Source organism: Meleagris gallopavo, chromosome 1 (assembly GCF_905368555.1).
Source record: "Meleagris gallopavo chromosome 1, MGAL_WU_HG_1.1, whole genome shotgun sequence".
Classification (NCBI taxonomy): Eukaryota; Metazoa; Chordata; class Aves; order Galliformes; family Phasianidae; genus Meleagris; species Meleagris gallopavo.
The window spans coordinates 18,367,025-18,388,880 of NC_139404.1; the positions used below are offsets into that span (position 1 = coordinate 18,367,025).

General features: G+C 35.2%; 1 protein-coding gene across 4 annotated transcripts in view; it reads right to left on the reverse strand.

Moving 5' to 3' along the window:
* Positions 1–21,856, reverse strand: part of BRD1 (bromodomain containing 1) — a 56,952-nt gene that overhangs the window by 12,828 nt on the left and 22,268 nt on the right. For 2 of the 4 annotated variants that reach the window (XM_085217822.1, XM_019611994.3), the window contains exons 5-8: positions 21,685–21,813; positions 20,600–20,912; positions 19,541–19,801; positions 15,851–16,339 (exon numbers count right to left, since the gene is read on the reverse strand). In XM_085217822.1, coding sequence (XP_085073948.1) covers positions 15,851–16,339; positions 19,541–19,801; positions 20,600–20,912; positions 21,685–21,813 — 1,192 coding nt within the window. The remainder of the gene's footprint in view (positions 1–15,850; positions 16,340–19,540; positions 19,802–20,599; positions 20,913–21,684; positions 21,814–21,856) is intronic. The other 2 variants (XM_085217830.1, XM_085217837.1) reach the window with 2 other exon arrangements.

Here is a 21,856-nt window from a genome sequence, read left to right on the forward strand (position 1 = left end):
GTTCATGGTTAATTATCTGATGCATCTTCACATGCATCTGTCTAAGGCATTGAACTAAAAGAAAATTAAGACAAAATTCCTTTTGTTTTTCTTCAGTTTTTTTCTACTACAAAGGCTTCTGTAAAGAAGGATGACAACTAATAAGCTGAGCAAGTTACTTCATATTATACAGTTATTTCAGTGTGTTCCCATTTAGTAAACTCAATCCCCCAAAGACAAATAGATTTAGATTAACAATAGTTTTAATATTTAAGAGTTTATTCAGTAGTCTGTAATATTTAAATATGAGCATTCTTTTTCATTGCTATTTAGTTTACATTACAGAATATTTAAGACTATTTCTGAACTCCTATATTTGCCTTAACTCCCTATATGAGAAAAAAAAAAAAGTAGGACTTTAGTCCTAGACTATGTGAAAAGACCTGTTGAAACAGAGCATGCTTTATGAGATAGACTAAACACCCCTGTAAAACTATCATTGTACGCTTTATATACTGTCCAAAATGAAAAACTGAACAACTATTCTATGAAGATTAAAAAAAAAAAAAATCTCTCAGGTCTTTTACAAATAGCTTTTCTATTCCCCAGTACATCAGGCCTATTTTTCAAGTGAGTTGCAAAAACTCACTCTTTGTTTTCACCCTGCCACAAGCCAGGCACACAATACTTATCATGCAGGCATCTAGTTAATGTACATCAGCTATCAGAAGAAACAAGTTAGATCACAGATTACATTTTAACTCCATGACAGATCAAGTAAACATTGCTATCAGAGCCAGAGCAGCGTTCAGGTTCTCAATGGGTAAGAAAGTTAAAGGAAATATATTCAACGTTTTAAGAGTACTTAAGTGTTAAACTACACGTATTCCAAATACAACTTACACCAGTGCTATATATGTACATAAGTAGGACAAAAAAGTGTCAGAGGTGGCTTCCCATTTTGATTGCTTCAGTAAGTTTATGATCATGCTGCTACTTCCATGGACAGTTCATCACCCTCCGTTCCTTGCAACAGTTTCTTCTCATCTGCACCTCCTCAAGAGCAAGAAATCTAACTCTGTGATTAACTACTTCGCAGGCACACAGTGGAAAAAGTAACCATGTGATTTCAGGACTGCTGATGTTGAGAAACAAGGAAAGCAACAGAACACACAACTACAGCAACAGAGACAGCTCTCTGCAGACACAGTCCAGTTTAAACAGACTGCATCAGGAATATAAAAACTGATTTTACAGTCAAGTTCTTCTAATCTACAGAATGCTTGGCAACACTGGGGGGGAAGCCTGTTTTTTCTGACAGTCTTTCTCCCCTCCCCAGACACATTTCTCTCTTGCATAGGGAAGTATGAAAAGCAAAGAACATGAGGCCATCTGAAGGAACAGTTTTCCTCAACATCAAGCCTTTAATGACATCAGCTTACACTGACCATGAGGCTCAGTCTGTGTAATGTGCTCTTAAAATATTGCCTACTTCTTACAATTTCTTTAGAATGGAACACCTCAACACTTCATTCAAGCAAAACACTCCTATCTTCTCACAGATGCAGAAGTTCCCAAGTGACCACAGAGAAATCCAGACAGCAACATTTTTGTACTTTATGATATAACCAATGTGCAAAAAATGAACAAATATACTATGTAGGTCACTCCAAAAGTAATGCCTCCTATTTATTGCCATGGATACAACACCACATACAAAGAGCACAATAACACTGATAGAACAAATTCTACACTACAAAACTCTTCTTTGATACAGTCACCACCATTAGCTATGCATTTTTGACAGCAACAAACAAGAGCCTGGAAAAAATCTACACCCACTGTTGCTGTCACCACTGCTGAAACGCACCACCACCACCTCACTGTGCTCGCATCTGCTGAGCAGTCTCCACTGTTGTTCAGCAAATGTCAATAAATGCCAGTGGGTGCCATTCTTTTGTATGGAGGAATTCAACAACATACCTTTGCTTCATATGAACTTCCATTCATGTCAGACGCCATTTCGACAAACTGCTGCCATCTGTTACATGGCAACAAAATGCAACAGAATACTGGGGGATGGCTCAACCTCTACTGCCGTACCACCAACATCCACCTCTGACATGCTGGGCCAACACAATAAAATAGGAGAAGCTACTGTCAGAGAAGATCATTCTCTATGTATTCTGTAACCAGGAATTCGTCAAAGGCCTTGAAGGTAGTCCAGGTAGATGACATCCATTGCCCTTCCCCCGTCCACTGAAGCCGTCACTCCATCACAGAAGTCACCAGATTGGTCAGGCAAGATCTGTCCTTGGTGAAGCCATGCTAGCTGTCTCAAATCACCCCTTTATCGTGTATGTGCCTTAACATAGCTTCTAAGAGGATCTGCTCCATGATCTTCCCAGGCACTGAGGTGAGGTTCACTGGCCTGTAGTTTCCCAGGTCATCCTTTCTCCTTTTCTGGAAAATGAGAGTAATGTTTCCCTTTTTCCAGCCACTGGGGACTTCACTGTAAAGCCATGATTTTTCAAATATGATAGAGAGCGGCTCGGCAACCACATCAGTCAACTCTTTCAGAACCCTAGGATGGATATCATCTGGCCCCATGGACTTAGATACGTTCAGTTTCACGAGGAGGACTTGGACTTGTTTCACTAGTACAGTGGGACAAGAAACCACTACTCACACTCTCACGTAGAGACTCACGGTCCTGGCAGACATGGGAAGCCTGATCACACATGAAGACTGAGGCAAAGCACATACTGAGTACCTCAGTTCTTTCTATGTTTGAGGAACCAGCTCCCCATTACCTTTCATCAGAGGGGGAACACTCTCCTTGGCCTGTCTCCTCCTGCCTATGTACCTGTAGAACTCCTTGTTATCTTTCACATCCCTTGCCAAGTTCAGCTCCATCTGCACCCTGGCTTTCCTAATCCTATCTCTACACACACGGACAACAACCCCGTATTCCTCCCAGGCTATACCACCCTGCTTCCACTTTCTGTATATTTTCCTCTTTTCTCTCAGTTTAAGCTACAGGTCCTTGCACAGACACAATGGTTGCTTGCCTCCCTGCTCGACTTCTTCTGCTGGGGGATGGAGAGCCATTGTGCTCAGAAGGGTGTCCTTAAAGAGCTGCCAGCTTTGTTCTGTTCCCGTAAGGACAGTTTCCCAAGGGATCCCACTCAGCAGTTCCTTGAGCAACCAGAAGTTTGCTCTCCAAAGCACAGGGTCCTAGCTCTGCTTTTTGTCAGGCCCGCATTCTTCAACATCACAAACTCCAAAGGCATGGTCACTACAGCCCAGGCTGCCTCCAATCTTAAACCTCTCTAATACTCTCCTCTGCATTAGTGAGCAACAGGTCCAGTATGGCTTCGCTTCACCTCGGGTTGGTCCATTTATTACCTGGACCAGGAAGTTGTCCTTGACAGACACCAGGAATCTCCTGGATTGTCTGCTACCTGCCATGCTGCTATCCCAGCAGATATCCGAGTGGTTGAAGTCCCGCATCAGGACAAGAGCCTGCGGGCGTGTCACCTCCTGCAGTTGAAGCAAGAAGGCCTCCTCCTGATCAGGTGGCCTGTAACAGACCCCAACCACCAGATGCCCTTTACTGGACTGATCCTTGATTTTTACCCACAAGCTCTCGACCTTATCATGGCTGTTCCTCAGACACAGCTCTTCGCAATTTATTCACTGCCTAACACAGAGGCCAACTCCACCACCCCTCCTACCCTATCTCTTCTGAAAAGCCTGTAGTCCTCAGTCAGGGTATACTAATCGTGGGACTCATCCCACCATGTTTCCATGATAGCAATAAGTTCATACTTCCCCAATTGTGCCATGATTTCTAGCTCCTCCTGTTTATTTCCCATGCTGCACACAATGATACAGAGGCACTTGTTGCCTTCCTGGACAAGCCCTCCCTAGCTCCTTACCACCTCCCAAAGTTCCCACGAGCTTCTCTGTCACTCAGAACACCCCCTTCCCACATATCTAGTTTAAAGCCCTGCTAACCAGCCCCGTTATTCACACACCCTGACTCCTCTCCATCCCTAAGGCTTTTTCTAGGCAGGGGACGTGGATGCAGAGCTTGCTAGGCAACTAGCAGGTTGTCCTTAAAGTGAAGTTAAGACAGACAGACTGCTTACATCAAGCAACTTAGAATCTTCTTATCTTTCCACATTAATTGAAGCAGGAAAAGGTAACTCCACAAAGATGGTATAAATTCGGAAAAATGAAAAGAGGAACAAAACCCAAGATAATCCAAGGAGCAGCATGATGAACAAACATACAAAATGCTACCACAGAATACATAACTATGCATTTTAGATTGCAACCTCAGTTTATAGTTCTGCTGCAACAAATTAAATAAGTAGAACTTGTATAAAATTATTATAAAGCAATTAGAACTTCATTATGTTTGTCTTTACATCAGGCTATATGTATCAAAAAAATGACATAGTGTGCTATACAGCTGAAGAGCCGAGAACTGAAAAAACAGTTACATAATTTCAACCACCCCCAAAAAGCGGGAACATTCAAAAATGCACTTACATAACACTATTTTGATTTTACCAAGCCAGGACTAATCAAGTCCTGACTTGTACACTTACCCAGAATGACCAACAGTCTTCAGTGATATATATATATATCTATATCTATATATATAGATATATATATATATATAAAGAAAAAGATGCATAAACACACAAAATAAGTAGAACATTCTACTGCACAATTTAGCTCTCCTTAGGAAGATTTGACTGGGTTTTTGGGCAGGAAAAAAGATAAAGATGGAATATTCTTAACTAATCCGCTCTCACTGAGCATGTTCAGGGAAAAAGAACACTGGGACTGGTAAAAATCTGCGACTAATTTGAGTCACATATACTACAACATGTACAACTTTATAACTTACGGAAATGGGGCAATATATTGAATGAAGAGCATAGTTTCATATATGTCAAAGACTTCCTCCAACAGTGTTTTTTTGTTTTGTTTTGTTTTAAGGATGGCTGGTGTCTCCAACATGATCCAAAATAATTATTTCAAATGTAATAGCCTTTCTGCGTTCCAAAATGATCATTTAATTGAATTCCATTCCATGTTGAGGATAACAGAAAATAATTAGGATCCAAAGAGATAAATACTCAGCATATTAGTTAATATGAGAACCTGGAAGACAGTGAAAAAGCCATTAAGTCTCTCTGAAAGGTAACAGACCTCTTAAATAAATAAGCCATCCTTACAGCAGTATCCAGAGACAGTGAGAATGATGTAAGTGTTCCACGTATTCTAATATTCTAATACTCAGTTTTAGTTTCCAAAGGAGGAAACTAGATTGAAAGGCTTCACTTATTTTCTTTTTCAACAAAAAGGACTGAATCAAAGTCAGTGAATGCATACAATACAATCTCCAAGTGTATGATATGCATCAAGAGCAACTTTGAAATGGATCTAAAAATCCCCATAACAAGAATTAGAAGGAGGAGATGATCCTATTTTAAGTGTATGTAGGTATGCAGAGACAGGGGATAAAGGGATACTTTAAGTCAATAAATAATCAGAAGATATTGTACTCAGTAAGATCCTGAAGACAAGTATTGTAGCAACAGGAAGACATCCAGAAAGTTTGTAAAAGTGAACTTCATAGATGACAAAGTTTGGGGTGAAGTGTCCCCCTTGGAAATGAAGGTTTTAAAACTGAAGTTATTTAAAATTAGGATATGGCCAACCACTCCAAGACATAAAAAATCCTGAATGTGAGCCCGATGTGGCACCTATATGATGTACAGCAGATTTCAAGATCCAAAACAGGAAAAAAAATCACTTTTGTTGGTTTAGGTAATGAATACAGTTTGGTAGCTCATAGAGGACTCAGTTTGATATGTTTCAAAAGAATGCTTAAGAATTCATCCTCTCTCTACTGTTTTGGTTTCAAAACTGGGAGTAAGAACTACATATCTGATAGAACAGCTGAATAAGAACTGCACAACAGAAAGGAAAACTAATCAATATTTAATAATTGCAACTTCCACAATACAAGAATTGTCTGTTGCACGTCTAACTGCAATAATGAGATTACTGTATTGCAGGATGATTAAGACAATTTAAAATACACAGTTGAGAGGCAACACTAGTGGAAGAGTTTTTAAACATTCCAGCAAGAAATAAATAAATAAATAAATAAATAAATAAATAAATAATTAGCTGAGAGTACACAAGTGAAAATCTCTCTTTAAAAATGTTATAAAACTTTTTCCAGAGAGTATCAGCTCCTTTGATGGCACAGGAAAAGACTGATCAGTGGTAGTAGTAGTAGTCAGTATCAGCAAATGCAAGCACAAACCTAAGGAATTTAAGACTAAGATTTCAAATTTAAAACTTGAATTTTTTAGTCAGCTTTTGTTGATATGCTTTATGATATGCAAAATACAGAAACAACTGCAAAATACAAGACCTAAGTGTGTATTTATAAACAGATAAATGACAAGTCATCCAGGACACAAGAAATGTAATGACCACAGAAAGTCATTAATACTTAGGACAATTTATCTTTGCAAACTTTATGAAGTCTTAAGATCAGATTTCTATGTTCACAGTCATAAAATCCTGATATAAATAAAACAAAAAAAGAAAGAAAAATCGAAAGGTCACTGTTAAAGCTTAAGTTTAAAAATATTATTTTTGTTCTCAATATATAATGTGAAACAACATGAGAATTACCTGTCAACTGATCTTACATAAAAAACCCAGTGCCCAGCAGTCTTTCACGGCTGTCCAGCAGGACCTACAAATGCAGACTAAGAACTTACTTTTCTTAAATTATCATCTTAAGGGTTTTATGTGGAGATCTCATCCTTTTTTTTTAATTCTTTGAAGGTTAATGGTTCCCTTTAATTGAGGGAACACAATTAGTGGTCATGATATCCAAAAGAAAAAAAACAACACATGGACAAGTGAACTTCAGTGCTATCTTATATAAGCACTTCCAACAATTGTGACTTATTAAAAAAAGCATGCCATTTACAATTTATTTGCCTCTCACAGGTGTTTAAAAAGTGAATTCTTAATTTCTTTTTCATTCCAGAAGTGTGAATAGAAAGTGCAGTTTGCCCTATGCACACTTAAGAAACTACGTCTGATTACTGCACAGGAAACACGAAACAGTTATCACTTAAAAATTTCCCGAAACATTTTTACCTCCAAGACTAAGGGCTCCTCGACCATATGTGCTCCTTAATTTCATTTTCATTTGTGAAGCCTTAGAAACGCTATCAGAAAAATCAATGAAAAATCAAATAAGAATCAAGTCCCTGAATTAGCATGATGTTCCTGCAGTTGTTGTTTTTACAGAGTAACAAAAAGATAACAAGAAGAAAGTACAGCTGACTTTCTGCAAAAAGAATATTGGTCTCCATCAACAGTTTTGTTGACATTAAAAACCTACCTGTATTCTTAAAATTACAGGACTGCACATACATACAAGATAATGACTGGAACTTAGATTTTATGTACAGTACGCTGATGTACTGAGTCTGGGTAGCATGCAGTTAACTTCCCCAGCAGAAGTCCATACACTGCTGTGCTCTGCAGCTGTGGCTAGAAGAGCGGCAAAAACACTCAAACGTTTTGGCTACTGCTGAGCAGTGACAGCAAGGCAACAAAGCTGGCTCTCAGGACAAGCAGGCAAGAGTGGGCAAGATGTGGAGAGGGAACAAGGTGACTCCAAGTGATCAAAGGAATATTCCATACCCTATGATGTCACGCTTAACAATATAACCTAGGAAAAATGAAAAAGTGGCAGGAACATTTGCTACAAAGGCATTTGTCTTCTGAAGCAACCACTTTATGTACCAAGGCCCTGCTTCCCACGAAGTGGGTCGACACTACCTGCTGATAAGGAGTAATTTATTTTTTCTTTTTCTTCTATGTATGGCCTATGTTGTTGTTGTTTTTTTTTCCTTTGTCATTTAAGTGCACTTAACATGAGTTTTTTTCTCATTATATTTTCTCTCTATCCTTTTGAGGAGGCAGAGTGAGAGAGCGGCAGCACAGGTGACTGTCAACCCACCGCAACTGACTGCATTACACTGACAGAATATTATTTTCTCAGCAGTCAACCTTAGTTTCAAAGAAGTTCACTAGGCTTGTTTTTGTCAACAATCAGAGTTCAGTGAGTCTTCAAATTAGCATTCGTACTTGAAGCACATATACTGCGTGCCTTGATAAAGAAATCTGTGAATTTTACCATCTCTAATGGGGTCTTAGTGAAATAAAAAGCTGAAAACCAGTTACCAAAGAAATGTAACTCAACAATACTGGGTACTGATATGCTGCTCAAGTTCTGAAAGATAAAGTAGTTATTATTTCTACCTCCTTATGCTGCCTGACAAGTAGGTCAAGCTAACACTGATTAATATTGGAGATGTTTTTATGGTCTTCAGCAACTACCAAGAATAAAGCAAACAGAAAAAAAAAACAACAACCAAGTATTTACAGTATAAGGTGTCTTTTCAGAGAAATCACTGCTTTTACTCCTTTTCCCTGAAAGATTAAGTAATTTATAGCAACAGTTCCTACTGTGATCTAGCCACAAGAAAAACTTCAAAGAAAAAACTGAAGAATTGCTACATGTAGGGAAGACAGGGAGCTAATCAGCCAAGAATATCTTCTGCGTATTTTCCCCAGATTTACAGTATTAACTTAGCTGTCTTTTGCTAAATCAGCTGGAGATACTGCTGCTACTTAGAAGATAATACTATAATTTCATGAACGTGATGATTTCAGAGGGGACTGTGAGCATCAGAGAAAAAAATATAAAGGTAATTTTAGTTTAAGATTAACATCATATTTTCCCATAGCATGGAGCATCAGTGCCAGTTGCCAATCACTGTATCTGTAGAAATGTTTACACATTTTTTTCCATTTTAAAAGTATACACAAACATAAATTCACAATTCAAGTACTGTATCATTTCTTCAATTTCGTTCTATTTTATTTCTACTTGGCTCAAAGAATCCCTATTTCCTAGTTGGCATTTCGAAGTGAAAAGAAAAAAATCTTGCCTGAGGTCTGACTTGAAAGGCTGAAGTCAAACTCTTTTTAGGAGCTTTTGATGAATTCACTTAACAACTCTGAGAGGATATCATGTAACTGCCACTAACAATTTCCTAAACAAATTTTTCTTCACAGAAAGAGCCTTCAAACACGAGTTTCCTTTTACTTCCAATTCTTATTTCTGCTTACGGTACTGCCACAGCAGAAACTAATCACTCATCTTCCCTTTGCACCTCTATTTTGTAGAGTATTTAAGTCAGCACTCCACAGTGACAGGGTGCCATCCAAGTCATTGTAGAGGACTGTTAGTTTAGAAAAACATATGGGCACAGAAAAACTGTGTAATAAAGGGAATGACTGAAGGCTGATAAAACACTAAGATGCTCCTGAACACTGAAGTTTGCTCTATCAGAACAGAAAAGGCTAGAAATGTATCAAGATGGAGAATTCATAATTTATGAGTTCAGTATTTATTTTTTTTGTTTTCTACTTCAGGTGAATATAAACCATTGTGCTGGAAAAAGAAAAAAAAAAGAGCAGTAACACATAACCAACTGATTTAAAAACCAAACTAGACATAAAAGTACATCTCAGCAGGGACAGATTCAGAGGGCATATATGATACAGTAAGAGAGTACATAATGCCAAATTCCATAATCCCTCTTTATGGAAAGCATCTCTTTATGCACATAACCATACAATTTTGTCATCCCCAAAGGACATGAAGGAAGCAAAAAACAATACAGGTGTGTGTGGGGGAAGAGAGGGACAGGGAACGAGAGAGAGATTTTCATATTACAGTCAAACATTTTATGTCATATTATGGGAACCTTCTCTCCAGTCATACTAGAACAAGCCTTAAGGCACACGTATTTCTCCCTTACATGTTCACTGTCTGAAGTTAGTGTTGGAGGCACTGTATTCATTTTTATGATTGTTCATTTCATCTCTTAATCCAGACCTGCAGGCAAGTATGTCCAAAAAGGGTCAAAGATAAGGCTCATCTCTGAGATGCTAATTTGATGAACTCCAGTACCGCACATTCCCAGTACAAAGATCTTCATAATATCAAAGTCTGAAATTTTAAGGAAGGTCATTTACACAGAGCACCACCACCAAGGCAAGTGTTATGCTTAATTTATAAGCATAAAATGGATCTCCACTTTTTATTATTATTATTATTATTTTACTTTTTTTTTTTTAATATATTCAACAGACTTCACAGTTCTTATCTCATTGTTTGCAACACACAGAAAAAAAAATGAATTAGTGTTATATGCCACAGATGAAGCACACAGGGGGCTCTTACATTTCATCTTTTAAAAGGCAAAGCCTAGGAGAAGAAATGAGCTAAGCAGTCCAAAAAAAGTGAAACACAGAAAAACTCTCCCATAATTTCAACAGCATCAAGAAAAAACAGAAGAGCATTTAGAATTTATTTTTTTTTTTACTACTATTACAGAAAATTCAGTTATACTAATCTTAGAAAACAATTGTGAGTTGGGTGCTAATAATTAGTATATTTAAAATAATCCAAAAGATAGTGCTTTCAAGGAGAATGATGAGTCTTAAACCCAAATAAATCTTCTTAACTGCACACTTTAACTCACTTCACCGATACAGAACGTTTATCCAGTTGTTCATCAAGTCTCACTGCTCTTGACTACAATGCTCATAAACTATTCGAAGAGGAAGTTTAATCAACACATAAGCAAACAGTTTTTCATTGTGAGGAATTTAATAAGGATCTTAAAGTGCCATCAGTCAAAAGGAGAATTTATTCTTTTAAATGTTCATGCAATTCTTAACAGGTTTAAGTAGTCTGCATTCCTTCTCTCCTGACTTACAAACTTTCTTCGTCGTATGTGTATTAAAAATACTATCCTATTTCTTAAAAATTTTCAAGAAATTAAATTAACAAAAGATTCAGTAGGACTGTCAGAATTCTTCTCTAACGCTTTAGTGGATGTAAGACATGTTAAGACATAAACACTCTTCACCCTCCCCCAAAGCCCCCTTTAAGAAATACACATTTTCCCCAATAATTTTGGTAGTATTTTAGTCCAATTTAGCTTTCTCAGCCTGCTTGGTACTTACACGTTGCTGTGCATAATTCTATCCTGACATCTAAGCAGTTGAGCTCCTGTAGTTTGTACACTGATAAACTTAACAGGAAAGGGGATAATTCCTTCCAAGCTTACACAGTCCTCGAACTGGAATATGTTTCTTCGAACATATACCTTAAAAAGCCTGACACTTTCAGCAGGCAGTTGAAGATTTTGGACATCACTAAATGTTTAAATATCTAAGTTTCAGATTTTACAGGAAGCAATCTGTATGCATTTAAAGAAAAAAAAAGTAGGCATAATTCAATGCATAAGAGGATTAAAATTACTCACATCTAGACAAGTTACTGACTTTTACTCTTCAAGACAAGAATGACAGTGTGTATGTTAACTAGACTTCAACAGTTCTGTTATCTGATCTATTTTTTTTTTTTTTTTTCCACCAAGCCATCTCTAGCTTAGAATGTTGTTTAAAGTTTCAGTTAAGTTCTTAGATATGCATTAGTTTTATTATTTTCTCCCATTTACAGAATGGTGATAGAATTCTACACAGAAGAAGACTGACTCGTAACCCAGTTGACTTGTGTTCCAGAGTCAAAGATATAACAGAAATATGTTGAAGAATCCAAGAAATAACCTGCGTTCTGATTTACTCCAAACATAATCTGTCCTTATTACATAAAAAAAAATTGAGTAACAATGCTCATCGCTACAATTAAAAAAAAAATGTATCAAGTACAAGTGGAATTCAAATACAGGTTACTTCAAGACAATTCTTATCTGCTAAAGAGCATTTTTTAATGACCAGGCAGAAACGAAGGTCAACACTTGCTAGCAGATTTAATAGGCGTAATCATGTTTGCTGTATACTGACAACTACATGCAAAGTACATACTGCAAAATGACAGTTTCCCCATTCAATTTCGAATCTGTGCTTTTTGCTGCATTCATACTTGAATTCATGCTTGTGTTTGTTTCAATGTCCTGAGAAAATCTGTGTAGTGGCGAGTGTGAAGAATACTGAGTAACTGAACTTACACTAAAATACCGTATTACTGTTATCTAGTTAAGAAATACCAGAAAATTACTGTACTGAACTATAATAGTCATTATTTGCAACCTTAAATCTGTGATAACTTCAAGTGATGGTTTTACAATGGTAAATTTTGCATAGTCTGCTTCTGCTTAAAAAAAAAAAAAAAAAGAGGGTGAAAACAGTAAGTATAAATTAGTATAAATTATTACCCTACATTTATGAAAGTTGACTGATTAAACCAAGACCAACTTGAAAATTTAATCTGAACTTGATTTACCATTTTATAATTAAAACGTATCTTGGAACAGTTAATGTTTCAGTTTATCAGAATTACATTCATTAATTGATAACTGATAAAAGCAAACTTTCAAGTGGTTAATAAAGCTATTATTTTCCAATCAATTTTCGGATGCTAACCCAACCTGTTGAAAAGGATTCAGCTTTACAACAAAATATATGGCACGTATGATGTAAGTACTTCATAAAGGTCATTTAATTTGCAGTTAAGATTTGACATGTCTGAACTTCAAGAATTACAGTGATCTCCAGTGTGACCAAAATTTCCTAAGTAAAACTTCTCTTTTTGACATTGTTAGATACTATACAAAGCAATAAGAAGATGCCTCAAGCATATATCAAACATTTTAAAATACATTTCCTTGTTACGTAATTTTCAATTTCCACATAGCAGCTATGAAAAAAGATGCATTACATATCCATGGGATAATGCCCTAGAAGAAAACTACTGTTTAATGTTTTTTTTTTAAAATGATTCATATAAAAAAGAAGGTCAGAATATTAAAGACAGCCTTTGGTCCTTCTAGAAGGATTAAGTAATGCTGTGCAATAACCAGTTATTTCTGACAAATGCTAGAAATAAAGCTAGAGTAGAAACAGATCCGTATTTTTCTTTCTTTAAACTAACCAGCAAGTAGACCAGCCTCAACTGTACTTCTGGAGAGAACAGTAAATGGCAGTTTATGAGAATATGGCCGTATCAGACAAAGTAGGCATGGTTTCACCTATCTAGGCAAGCTTTGGAGGCTTGTTCTGAACCTCATGCAAGAAAACTTAAGAGTGACATAAAAGGAGGGCTCCTGAATACAAGGAGAGTGACAAAAAAAGGCATCCCTAAATAATGTGCAGGGAGTAGGGAAGAGAGCAAAACAATCCACCATATCAGAAACGAAGGACAGAGAAAGTAAATCTGATATGCACCCAGCAGCTTGGGTGCAGCATTTGGTCAGTTATTGTTTCTAGAGATCAGTGTTTCAAAGCCTTGTATATTCAGTTCTTATGGATATTTAACATTCATACCAGTAAACTACACAGTGCAATAATAACTGAAGTTACAGTGATTGCTCATGAAGGTACCAACTGCAAGAATGTGCATAAGGAGCCTGAAGTAAGCCTTATCTGTTATGCCATGTCCTTGAAAGGAAAAGAGTCATTTCATGCTGAATTCTTTCAAAGAATAACATTCTTTACAGTAGTAATAAATTAGAATTCAGTGAAAAAAAATAAATAAAAAAAGAGAGGTTGTATTACTGTATACTTCATCTTATTTCTTTTGAATCTTACCAGAACACAGACATCTGCATAAATCTACAACAGCTTGCATACGCAAAAATAAAATAATTAACTAATATTATATCTTAAAAAGCAGATAAGATTTATGCTGATTTTTTGCTAAACTGTAGCTCAAAATAATTGTCAATTGCAAATTGCACAACTTACTATGAAGGTATGTTTGAAAATAATGCAAGGAGAAAAATCTATGATGGAAAAGCAAAATTTTTGGTTCCAAATGAAAAAAGCAGCACATGAACAAGATTTAACAAGTTGGCACATTTGAAGGAACAGCGTATACTTCAAAGAAAACATGTACTTTTAAAGAAAACTAAAATACTTTCAGGTGAAAATAACTTCCATGCATATTTGCATTACTTTCAGGAAGATTCTACAGATTTTTTTTTTAAATAGTAAAATAAAAAAAACCCACCTTTTTGGATTTTATTCCTATCACTGATCTATATATTACAATTAAAAAAAAAAAAAAAAATCAAGAAAACTGAAAAACAGACAACCAAACAACAGCCTGGAAATTCTGAAATGGAAAGTGTAATAAAATTAGGAGGATATACCAAAAAAAACGACGACAACAACAACAAAATTTTTGGATTTTTTTTTTTAAAACATAATTAAAAGCATATTTGTCCTACATATATGTACTCCACAGAGAGAAAAAGAACATGATAGATTTTAAATGCAGTCAAGCAGACTGATTTACTTATTTAAAGAATGAAGTCAGTCTTCCTTAAAAAAACTCACTTAAAAATGCTTAAAATAAAAGTTTCAAGCTTAGGACTAGCTCCTTGCATGATCTAACATAAAATGATTCACTGTGCAGGTGATAAAATACAATCCGTAGAAAGATATATAATATTAGTGTCTCAGATCAAAGAGTAGCAAATTTGAATATTTGGAAATCAAAGCTTTTTGCATCATTAACAATGTTTTATACACTTATCTTATTGCCCTGCCTACACGCAATTCCTTCTTCAGAACTGAAGTCTGGATCAGACCTATAGGCTCTTTCCAAGCTTTCAAAGAAAGGAATGCAAGCAAAGATTTTCCAATGAGGGAAAATAAACAAAAATATAAGCTTAACACCACTGTATCACATCTTATTATTTTCACATTCTATTTTTCTAGCATTTGAATATTTTCCCTTCTTGTTTGATCATTAAGAACAAAAACTTGCATCTTCACAACAGAAGTTCTTAGTACATTCCTATGTCTTTCATTCAAAGCCAGAAAAATTGCATGCTCTTCTCATATCTACATATGGCCTTTTCAATCTAACAATAGAACACAGTGCTCATTTCAGAACATAGTATAAAAGCCATCAGAAGTGCCATGTATAGCATTAAGGAAATACACTTATGTAATTTCCTTATGTTGCTGTTCCTCCTCGAATAAGGCTTTATTCAAGTACCTACAACATACAGGCTAGGTTTTCTGAGTCACAATTAATTGCACTGCACAACCAAAATAGCTTTGTTATACAAAGGTTGTTTAGATAAGTCTTGTTAGGAGTACAATGTTGCATTTATTCTTTATCTATTTGAAGTGCACAGACTTCAAAAGTGAAGCACAGGAAAAATCATTATCATTTGGGATTTTAACACTTCCATAAAATACATGGTTGTACAAAGCACTTCATACTCTATCATCAGTTTCCCACTGTGAAAATGTGCTCAGAGTAACACAGCAAAATGAAGTCATATATGGAACACACATCTTCCATGTTCCTTGTAAAAACCCTAGTTTTGACATCACATGAAATTTCCTTTTAAGAGGGAATTAAAAAAATAAAAACAAAAACAAACAAAAACAACAGCTGATTCATATTTCCCATTGGATGCAACAAAAGGGAATCAGAATAAAAGTAAAAAACATCACCCACACAGACATGTAAACTTAAAAGATACCATTGCCAAAATGAAAACTGTGAAAAAGGAAAACTTGGTTCACTAAGTCCAAATGCTAACATAAAAATTATTCATTAATTTTCTGAACTACAGCTACATCTGATTACTCAACTGTGAGGGAAATACTTGTGCTAGAATCTGAAGATTAACAATTACAGGTATGTTAACTTTTGAGATGCATCCATTCAAAGAAGTTTTGTAACATTTACCTGTATCCAAGCGCTTTACAGGGGACTCATCATCAACCTCAGAATCTCCACAAGCACTCCTTGATCTTTTCCTTGGGTGCAGAAGTGTCTCCAACCTTGGAAGGACTACAGACAAAAAGGTTTTGGTCCCTAGCTGTGGAGAAGTTGGCTGGGTTTCAGTGTTCTTTGCAGACTTTTGGGGGCTTATACTTTTCGATTTGCAGAAGAGAATGGATGTACGTCTGTTTACATCAGTTGATGACTCAGCTACAGCAGAAACAGTCGACTCATTGAGATTACTGTCAAGTAAGTGTTCTGGAGTGTGTCCATTTATTTCTTTCTGAATGCAAGTGCTATATAATTCATTATCAAATTTTACTCTTTTGTAAAGCTTACTCTGCTCTGGATTGAGTTCTACTGGTTTGAGGGTTGGTGGTTCTGAATTAGTCTCCAAGTTTGAAGGAAGAGGTAATGCATCTGATGGTTCAAGTTTAGGGGGAGATTTATCTCCTGAAAAAATTATAAATAGAGTGTGATTTTTGAAAACTTGTAGTTATAAAGTCTATTATAAAACTCACTATAAATGTGCAGCCCACCAAATAAATTGTTGTTTGGAAACAAAGCATAACATTTTAAAAACAATTCTTGACTAACAACAATCTGTCCTAGTTAGTAGTTCCTACTTTTATACTGGGTATGTAACACGGATAGAAAAGTAGGTATTTATAGTTGGTGTTAACAATTTACGCTTGGTACTTCTTACTTCTCATGCAGTTATGTTAGTTTCATTAACTAAGAAAACTTGTTTTTTTTTTTTTTAATAGAAAGTTGGGGTGGTGGATGATTATGTTAAAATGCACTTACACTGCCATTCAAGTAAAATATTTGATAAAATACATTATACAATTTTTTTTATATACACCTTACCTGCCTATGACAAATTTTAATCAGCTAATTGTTTAAAAAATTGTACCTGTAACCTGATCTACCAGAGTGGCAATACAAGGGCAATACAAAATTTACGAAAGGCAATTTCTGCAAAGCTGCTTTACAGTTTTGACTAATAGTTTTATTTACAAAAAAAAAAAAAGCCCCAAAAAACCAAAACCCTCAAAAAAAAAAAAAAAAGCCCCCAAACAAAGAAAATGCCCCACTCCCAAAGTCTTGCAGCTTTACTAGACACTAGCTGGCAAATACAGACGTTACAGTGTAGACCTGATGCAAAACAGAAAAGACATCCTCTACTAATTTTCTTTCATCCCTTCCCCTTTTTTCCCATTATCCTTTCCCAGTTTATTTAAATAATTTTACACTGAGAGAAAACAATGGAGAGACATAAATGTGAGCATATAGAACAAGTTTCAATTTCTCATCTCAAATGATGGGAAAGAAAATAAGCATTCTATTGTTGTTGTAACATTCCTAAATAAAAGCAAGAGGACTACCCAACCTGCTGAAACAGAGACCTTAAAATCTTTATAGTTCCCACAATGATCTTTTAAGAACTGAAATAAGACAAAAGATGATGCTTATTCTGTAAGAACAACTATGTGACACCAATGTAATGTTTACACTGTCAAATGAAATTTTAAAATTTAATTAATTTTGTGTCACCTGATGAAAGATGACATAGCAAGATGTAACAACAAGGGTTTAAATCCTCTATATGTAGAGGATTAAATATTACTTTTTTGTGCTTTGGTTTAGCAATGCTTACTCTAAACAACTCTAGGGGTGGAAGTGCCACATCATTTAAGGTACATCTGTACAATAGCACAGTTCATATTAAAAATATAGTGCTTAACAAATAGTGCGACTACACTCTCATCCTTTGAAAGTGTACAAGTATTACAACTGGTAAAAAACATTCAGAATTAAATTTAGTGTTGAATTATGTTACTTAATGAAGTGCTAATTTAAAAAAGCCCATGGTTTAGAATATTCAATGTCACTGTCATTTTTGAACAAATTCTAATTTTCTCACAATTATAGTTAAGAGAAGATTCTCAGAAAGATTTACGCACTGAAGAAAAAAAAAAGACTATTCAGACATGAAAAAATAAATTTCACTGGATTATTCTGCTACCAGGTTTCTCACATAATCAGAAACTGAAAACAGAATTGTAAAATGACAGATAATTCACAGCATTTCTAAAGTCAGCTCCCATAAAGATCCTGGGCAGAGGATTCTAATGGTCCCTCTCTCTTTTTTTTAGAAATTTGTTCTCTTTCCTCTTTCCACTTCAAAACTGCAGCTTGAACTGATAGCTAACTACTCTTCACTGTAACTGTAAAAGCAATGTCAATCAACTCTGGATCATGCCTTTTTATATACATATATATATATATATATATATCCATTATAAAATACAAAAACAGTTACTGCTCACTTTTAGGACTAGTATTTGCACATTAGCTGCAGAAGTTAAGGGCTGTGTAATGAAAATGTTAAGCTAGAAGTTAGCGTACTTCTATGACAAAGTACATTAAATTCCTAAATCACTATATTCAGAGGCAACATTGCTTGAAAGAGGCTAAAATAAATAAAATACCACAGAACATCCTAAGAATTTCTAACAGCTTCAGAACAGGATAAGTCATATGTTGATTCAGCTACAATTAATTTTTTTTTTTTAATTGCTGTCACTCAAATCTCAAGCGAATGATATATCTGAAAATCATTCTTAACCACAGCAAGAAACAAACACTAAGTTATTGTTTGAATGGCAGTTAAGGACAGTCTTTTTATTCGCTTTACCTCTCAAATATGCTGACAGCATTAATCTGCACCAGACTGTTTTGTTTGTTTTTTTTTTTTACTAAACACACTTGCACTTTCCCTTTCGCTCTTTCCTCCCCCCACTCAATACTGTTATTCAAAATGAAATACATCTATAATGATCCTAAATAAAAATAGGTTAGCTTTTCAAAGAAGAGCTGACCAAGAAACAAAAACTCAAAACTTCAATTTATTTTGCAAACTGGATTTGATTGCATCCTTTTAACTCTGTAACTTAGGTTAAAATAGAAGAATCGAATACAACAGTGAATTGTAATACATGGTTAGGTGTTTCTAGCAAGCTGTTCTTAATGAAATCAGTGGGGCCTAGCAAAGAGCTGATATAGTTCTGAAACCATTGTTTTGAGGAGGAAGAAAGGCACAAGGGAAAGGGCTGGTTAGATTTAGGTGCCTTAATTCAACAACATCAAGTTTGATGACCCCAATCAATAGGTAGCTACTATTATTAAAAGGGAAACAAACAAACATACAAACAAATCTACTCTCCAAACTCCGCCCTTCCAGAGTCTTAGCAGAGGAGAGGATAGAAAAGCTAGAAAATGCAGTACAACAGCCAGCATACTCAGCACTGTTGACTTAGGCTCACATGATCCCCAGTATATATTTTTGGCATTTAAGTGGATTTGTAAAGTATGAAGATGCTTTCCACTCAGACATTCTCAATTCCTTTTTTTGATCAGATTGTTTGTATTTTACCTTCTTTAATATCCAGATTTTTAAAAAGCCTTGCTATTGTGAAAGGAGGTTTTCATTAAAGGGATCATTCTCATATTCTTAAAAATTTATTGTACATAAGTAGTTATCTGTCCATTTAAAAATGAAATATTCAAGTATTCTGTTTAATTCACATGATTAGAGCACCTTACTGAAGAACTACTAGTACTAATTAAAACACGGTTTAAAAATCTTACCTTCTTCTTCTCCATCTTGTTCTAGTGCTGCACTTTCTTCTTCAAAACTTCCAATACCTGATTCTATTTGAGGAGCTTGGTTGTGTTGCTGACTTAACTTGTTGCGAATACTGCTGATTTCTTTCTTTAACAGCTTTGCTCTTTTGCTCCTTGACCCACTGGATTTCATTGCACAGGTAAGATCAAGTTTTTCTAGCAATTCCCTCAGCTGTTCTTCCAAGGACATATGCACTCGGTTTGCAGGATTCAGTAACCTATCAACTTAAGTCAAAACACGTATAATTCAAAATGTGTTTAATGTTTCCACATAAAATTCCAACAGGAAAAATGAGTAAGTAAACAAACAAACAAAAAATCATATGCTGGCATTAAAAAATGTTATCAAAAGCTACTTAGATTACAGTATTAGTTAGCTTCACTATCTTCAGTGTAAAACCTACACTGGTGTAAGTTCCTACTGTGCAATATTGCTACAGTTCTTGAGTGGTATTTTTCTCAAGAAAGACAAGTAATAGAGCAAGGTTAGAAAAAAGACAATTAACCTTTTCTACCCCATTATGTGATCTCCTTCTTGTCAAGGAACAGACCAAGATTAAACTAATGTAAAAAGAATGTCAACTATTCTCCTTCAATTTCAAAAACTCAGAAAACCAGCACGTATGTCTAAGAGATGTCATTTTAATTCCCAGCATTGCAAGTGTCCTTGACTGTTAGAACTGAATAGGTTATTTAAGAATGCACTGAAATTTATGCATGCTGGTAGTCATCTTCCATGTCCTATGACCATATATAACATGTAAAATAAGGCATTCAACTTAAAAACCTTTTTCATGTAACTTGTCAAATTAGGCTTTAACACTGTCAAAGTAAGAATCTGGAAGACAGTGCTTTCCAATGATAGATCTAGTTGAAAATAATCAACTTTATCTTTAAAGAAATGTTTGCAGTGGAGAAAAAGAATCATGGTGAATAATCTGAAGAGCTATAATTACAAACATTTGCATGGAATGTGATGAGCCAAAAATGCAGGTTTTAAAAATAATTCAAAAAACTTCTTACCATCTTCCCAAGAGAAAGGCTGTGGTGACTCAAGTTTAGGCCGTTCAGGTAAGTGCATTCCAGTTTCATTATCATAACCAATTCCTTCAGCATCTCTCCTAGCTTGCCTGAGAACTACACCTCCTTGATCTCTTAACCGCACTGCAGCTCTATAGAATATTGTGTCTTTTGCATTGTACTTCATACAGTTATCTATGATAAGATTGAAGTCTTCTTCAAATTCACTGAGGTTTTTATAGCCTTGAGCATCTAACCGTTTTCGCATGGTAGAGAAATCCATAGGATGTTTAATATGATCCAAATAGTCTGGAACCTTTGAATAAATATTTAAAACAGTGGGTAAAAGCACAATAAAATTTTCTTGATAAAGTAATATCAGCTATTAACTGTTCTGCGTGTTTTAAGAAAATAACAGCCCAAATAAATAAATGCAAAATATAGCTGGGAACACTGTATCTTGAGACTGTAAACATTTACATACCAACATATTACATGACTTTGTATCCTATATAACAAATCACAGCTCTACTACCAAATGCTGAAACGACTCATTTTTAGAATTCATGTATGCATATGCATATATGTAGGTATATAAATGCATTTATACATGTATAAATGTATAATATATAAATGTCATGTGCATATGCAAATATAAATGCAAATATATGTATATATAGAGAGACTATATATAACATATTCTATACATATATATATATAATATCTATATCTATTTTCAAGGTAAATGAAAAGGAATTTTACCTCCAAGTAAGAACACAGCATCCACATTTCAATTTCTAAGACACTGTTCAAATTTGCTACATCAAATAATCACTTAGCAGGAATTAAGTATTATTAGTATAGAATACTGCCACTTCATTCTGCACAAGTATTCACCAGAAATTACACTGGTATATGAACATAATTTCATAGTAGGGAGTTACAAAACAAAAGGCATCAGAATGGAGGTTAGAAGGTAACAGTGCTACCAATTACATGATGCAATAATTTGCTTCTTCTACTCGTGGTGCCACCAAGTCATAGCTAAACATAAGAAAACACTAAAAAAAATTAAGCTTAAAACATACCTCTTTAAGGTTCACTGGCTGAGCAAATATACGAGCAGAATCCTTTTCCTGCAGCTGATCCAGGACTGATCGAAGAAGGACAGTGAATGGAGTAAGCTGAAGTTCCATAGCAACCTGCTCAATTTTGACCTAAAAAAGTAACGAAAAATAAATAATTGCATACTTATTAAAA